The sequence below is a fragment of the Zosterops lateralis genome (genome assembly GCF_965231275.1).
Source record: "Zosterops lateralis genome assembly, chromosome: Z".
NCBI classification, from domain to species: domain Eukaryota; kingdom Metazoa; phylum Chordata; class Aves; order Passeriformes; family Zosteropidae; genus Zosterops; species Zosterops lateralis.
In genome coordinates, this window is record NC_139800.1 from 7,680,602 (window position 1) to 7,686,601 (window position 6,000).

At 50.4% G+C, this 6,000-nt stretch overlaps 1 protein-coding gene across 1 annotated transcript in view; it reads right to left on the reverse strand.

Annotated features, from left to right (window-relative positions):
- The window catches only part of HOMER1 (homer scaffold protein 1), an 86,927-nt gene extending 82,462 nt beyond the window's left edge, over positions 1-4,465 (reverse strand). Inside the window, exon 1 of the mRNA XM_083884444.1 lies at positions 4,434-4,465. Within this exon, the coding sequence (XP_083740570.1) occupies positions 4,434-4,438 (5 nt within the window). The 5' untranslated portion in view covers positions 4,439-4,465. The remainder of the gene's footprint in view (positions 1-4,433) is intronic.
- Between the last annotated feature and the right edge of the window lie 1,535 nt (positions 4,466-6,000).

Sequence of the window (6,000 nt, forward strand, 5' to 3'; positions counted from 1 at the left end):
CTGACCTGTTACAGAAGTACAAGCCATTGCAATCTCTGTGGCTTCAAGACTGTATTTTTTTTGGATACTGGCTCAACATCAAGTTGAGTCCTGCAAAGATAATAGCAACTGTGGTACAGCAAGCACTGTTTTGTAAAAATAAATCACAAGAAGACACAGACATCTGATGCTTGCCTTGAGACACTGAGAATAAAAATAATCTCAACATGATGAATTGTAAGGACTGAAATGTTTCTTTTCAGTAGAAGTAGTATTTTTCCTAGAGAGTTGGCTTATAAAATCTTAATAATGCAAGGAAGTACCAAAACAGATCAATTGTAACCTTAAGTCATTACAAATACCTTCACTAGATCAGTAATCATCCTCCCATGATGGTCAGAACACTTATTTGTTTTTTTGCCAGGTCAGAATATCTGGTTCAGATTTTCCATGCTTGTTTTGAAGCCGTAACGTGACTGTGACAGAATATAATTTAAGCATGGTAGAGGTCTACACATATTGTTCTCTGAAAAGTAGTTTATTAATCATTTCAGGCTGACTTACATGCAGTCTGTATCGGTATTTATACATTACTAATTCTTTACAGATAGTCAAGTTTTGTTAGTGTTGTCTACAGAACTTGTTAGACTCTCCATTCTGCTACAGAAGACGGCATAAACTACTTTGCTGCCATTGCTTCCACACAATAAGCATCTCATTTTACCCCTGAGACAGCAAGATGGCCAGGAATTGCAGTAACACTGAACTACTGCCAAGAAGCTACACTTTCCACTCTACTATCTGCAGCATTTCTGTGGAGCACAGCTGATGGAAGTGTTGCTAAAACAAAGTTTTGGGAAAGCTACCATTAAATCTTGTGGGAAGAAAACAGATTAAAGAATTTGAGTCTGGACAAGTTCAATGATCAATAATACTTCTGGCTCCCAATAGCTTTATGGTGCTCCTGTCTTGTTACCTAGATACAGAAAGCAAATTGAAACATTTCAGGACAAGACTGTAGTTTGTCCTGTTTAAAGAAAGGTGTTTGACTAACTGCACATACTTCTAATAGTGTAAGATCTAGGAGTGGATCAACCAGTTGCAGACCACCAAAAGTTAAAATACTTTTTTCTAGGCAAGTGCAGCACTAATAAGTAAATACTAATTTTTCTAAAATACTAAAATACTAATTTTTCTCAATATTCTCCAGCCAACTTAAGAGCCCTAGTATTCTAATTCTGCCATCTCAAACTGACATGTATCATAACCACCTTTACAAAGATAACATACTAAATATAGTCCAACAAAACTGAAGACAAAGCCTTTATAAAGACACCTTGATTAACATGACGTGACAGAGATGAGCACATCCTCCAGAAGCTTTTACCTTGTAATTCCTTACGAATCAGCATGAATGATGGGAAAAACAAGTAGCAAATTTAGATATTTGTCCACAGCCATCATGTTAAGGCCATCATGTGAAGTAGTTATGGAAAGACTACCCATCAATAAATCCGGAATTAATACTAGATATTATGTTTAATAGGATATCAGCTCCTGCATCCCTACCAGAATTCATAGCTGTGCAGCTTCCCCATCCTGTCTGGAAAGAAGTGTATTCATTCCAGCCTAAACAACAACTGCATCACTGACTATACTTCCCCTGCTCACAGACTGAAGTCCAAGCAGCAACAATAACAAGAAAAATATAGCAACAGTTCCAACTTGTAACACAGTACTTACCTGGTCAATGCATACAATAGCCTAAGCTGCCAATATAAATCCCAACTATGCTTTAGATCTGTTACTTGAGGATTTTAATGCAGACTTCTGCTCAAAGAAGACTGTGCAATTCTGACAATGAACACATGAATACACGTTATCAACTAGGACAGAACATAGTTTTTACACAAAATCCATGTTTCCCTATTGAAGAACACTATAATGTACGTGGTAAATCCAACAAAAGGTTGTCCACGGTGGTTATATCACTTAACAGTAACTATTGATAAAATCTTGCCTTTTTGCAACAAGAATGAGGAACTGGGAGAAGTGAGACGGACTGGCAGATAGAGAAATAAGATGGGGCACCCTGTGTGTCTAGCCTTTATAATCCACAGGGCTTGATGCACTTACCTTCTGTGAGAGGAGAGACACACAGGATATAGCACTAACAATGTGTCCTGAACTGCTCTACATTTCTCTAGTTTCAAGTTCCCCCAAAAAATGTTTAACAGCAGCACTGGCCCAAAGCCCAGCTACTCACCAGTTGGTTTCCACCACACACCCAGTGCACGATTACCTCTCTTGCCTGATGGTATTGCATATGCCAAATAATCTGAGCTACACCAGCAGAACCAGGAATTCTTCATTATATGAAAGGAGACTAAGAAAGTCTCTGCTGGTTTGGCAAGCCAACTTCCCTCCCCCAAGTTTCCTGTGCTCTAACCATTGAAAGAGGTGAGCTCTCCACCAGTCAGGTACTACAAGATCAGTCTACAAGCTACAGTATAGCAGTACCCATTAAACACTGAATATAATACTCAGATCATCATATGACCCAGGTGCATCGAATTACCAATGATTTTGCAACTTTCTTCTAGAATACTCAATTTTTAGACCTTAGTATACAGTATCAACCACTGAATTAAAATCCCAGTGCACCTTGGTGTAGAAATACTCTAAAAACAACAGGCACTTGCATTTAGAAATTAATACAAAACAACTGTGGAATCCGGACTTCTGCTCTGAACAGTAACAAATGTCTGATACTTAACTATGGATCCACTAAGTAGGTGCTGGCCCTGGCTTGGGTGTGCTCAGATTTAGAGAGATGTGGGCTTATCAGTAACCCTTCCTAATTTTGGGGTATGTCCTCCTTATTAGAAGATAGTCTGCAAAGGAATTCTATATTGCAATAACCCAAAGCATACTGTCTAAAATGTCTTTAAAATATTTGCTAGCAAGTGAGCCTTCTTGACCCTCATGTGCCAAGATACTGCCCAATTCATCACGCCAACAACTGTGTTTTTAAAGACTATTTCAACTCTCCACAGATAGGGATTTGTACTGTTTATTAAGAAGCTGTGACACTAAAACACCAGGAGAACTGGAGTTCTGGAGACAAAATGTTTGCTCCTCTTCCACAGTTCAGTGGATTTGTAATATGATATGCTTAACTCAAATACCTACAAACACAGTACTGATTTTAAATCAATGAAAAGGTTTCCATTATTTTAATTTTAAATAATCCTGTGTCCGACTAGCAATTTTAACCATATATCCCCAAAAATTATAATATCATTTAGACTTTTGGGAGAAACATCACTTCCTTGAATATGTAGACAGCTGCAAGTTTGGGTTTATTCTGCTTGAATTTTTTAATGGAACGGAAGATAACAGAAAAATAAAAACTAGCCTAAGGAGCAAGGAGCCATCTCCTCCTACATCTTGACCTGTGACCCTCAGTGATAGGACAGAGACAAGGATGCAGCTGTTATCACCACACAGGCAAGGAAGTTAATAAATTGAAGAATCCAAATGTCCTGAACAGCCTCGGGACACATCTGTAACTCTCATATTAACATGCCAATTTCACATCTGAATTCCTAAATGGCCAAAATACAAATGCCATGATTTGTAACTTTTGTCGAGTTTGAACTATTATCATAAAATTTTATTAAAACAGCATCTTGCTAATGCTCTGAAAATCTGCCTCCACCTTGCAGTTTGCCAGATCATACCAGGTTTCTGACGCTTTGGAACATGGATGAGTTTCCATTCCACTGTCAGACAAGCCCGGTAGCATGGACTATTTTTTCAAATCACAATACAAATTCCTAAGGATACAACTGTAGAAAGTTTTCATAGGTATCTATAGGTCACATTTTCTCTAAGAATTTATATGACATCTGACTAATTTAATAGATTTTATTGCTTCTCATTTCCTTAAGCTTTCAAGTGGTTTCCCTGGTTTACTGGGGAACCTGCTGCGAAGCCGATTTCCTTAAATCCTTCAATTTACTGAGAAATTCCCACGTTGTTGGATATTCTCTGAAGACTCCAGAAGAGTGAAACCGAGCCTTCGCTGTTCTGGAATTTCACCCTAGCGCACCGAGTTTAAACCACTCGTTTTTCAGGACTGAACAACCCGGGGAAGGGGTGTCCTCACGGCGTGGAGCCGGGAGCCGAGGCGGCTCTTCCAGCATTCCGATGTGGCGGAGACAAACCTCTGCAGACCGCGGAGCGCCCCTCACGGATCGCACCGCTCTCCCCTCGCCGGGGCTGATGCTCGGCACCGACTGCAGCAGGCAGGATTCCTGCCGCTGGCGCACCCCGCCAGCGAGACCCCCCTGGACTCCGCGCTCATGCAGCAGCGCCCACGGCTCCGCCACCAGCTCCGCTCCCACCCCCGGCCCCGCCACCAGCCCCGGCGGCCCCCGCGACATCCTTACCCCATGGCGGCCGGCAGCGCCTGGCACCGCTGGTGCCGCGTCCCCGGGGCGCTCCTCGCCGCGCCGGCAGCTCCGCAGCCCCGTGGCGGCGGGGCCGCTGCTCTGGGCTCGCCGCAGCTGCCGGGGGCCGAGCGGGGCCGCCCGCGCCCTAGGGAGCGCCCCCCGCGGGCCGGGCTCCCATGGCCACCGGCCCCGCCGGGCGCCCGCAGGCAGCGGCTCCGGCCCCCGGGCGGGCGGCGGCGGCTTCGGGGGAGGATGGGTCCCCTCCTGCAGGCGAACGGGGAGGCGCTCGCCTTCTCCGCGAGGGGCTGGAGGAGGCTGCGGCGCTTCTCGCCGGGACGTGCGCGGCCGCGGAGGGCTCCGCGCGCCTCAGAGGCGGAGCGGGATGGGGCAGGCGGTGCGCGCAGAGCTCCACGCCGCCGCTCCCCCTAGCACCGCCGCCAGCAGCGTGGCGGGCACGGATGCATTTTCCCAGCAGGAAGGCAGAGCGAGCCGTGGCACCGGCGCTGGCATCGGACTCCCCGGCGAGAGGCCGCTACCGACGAGCTGCGGCCGCGCGTCGCCCGCGGGCACCGACCGGGGCGCCGCTTTCCCCCGATCCGCCCGCCCGCCCACCCCCGGCTGCGGAGATGCGGGGCACCGCTCCTCCTTCCCGCGGCTGCGGGCCCGCTCCTCGCCGTCACGCCTTCTTCTGCAGCGAGCGGGCGGGCATCGTCCTGGGGCGCGGCGGATCGGTCACTGACAGCGGGCGGCGGGAGGGGCTGTCACCGCCGCCGCCAACGAGCCCGCGCTGCTGTGCGGCGGGGCCGAGGGCTCAGCCCCGCCGGTGGGACACGAGGGAGGGTGCGATGGCCGCCTCAGGCGGTGCCCGGCTGCTCCGGCGCCACCGAGCCGCTGCTGCTGCTGCCCGCTCGCATCCCCCGCCTCCGCCCGCTCACACCTCCGGCACCGCCCGCTCGTCCCCTCGCGGCGGGCAGGCGCAGCCGCCGCGCGGAGCCCGCTCCTCCTTTCCCGGGGAGCGGGGAGGGAAGGGAAGAGGCCAGAGGAGCGGAGGGGAGCCGCGCCCTGCCCTACAGCCCCGCGCCGCACGCCGCCAGCGCGCTCCTGCCCGCGGCGGCACCTGCTCGCTCTGCCTCCATCCTCCGCCCGGGGAGCTTTAAATAGAACACGTCACCGCGCTCCCCTACGCACCGACGTCACGCCCCGCTCCCGGCGCTGACGTCACCGGGGTGCGGAGGATGATGTCAGAGTGGTCCACGCCGCCGGAAGCTCTTCTATAATAGGGAACGGCGGCGGGGGGAGAGCGGAGCGGGGAGGGCTCGGGGTGCTGGCGGCGCCCGGGCCGCCTCCTCCCGCCCCCGGCCCCTGCGGCGCCGTCTCCAGGGCAACGCCGCGCCCGGCGGCTCGGCGGGGACAGCCGGTGTCACCGAGTCAGGGGCGCAGGCGGCTCTCCGGAACGTGGATACCGCAGCTTCCCAGCCCTCCGCCTCGCCAGAACACGGGCCCGCGGCCCCCCGCTCTGCAGACACTCTGCAGGCACTGAACACAGCCAGCAAAGCGGGGAAGA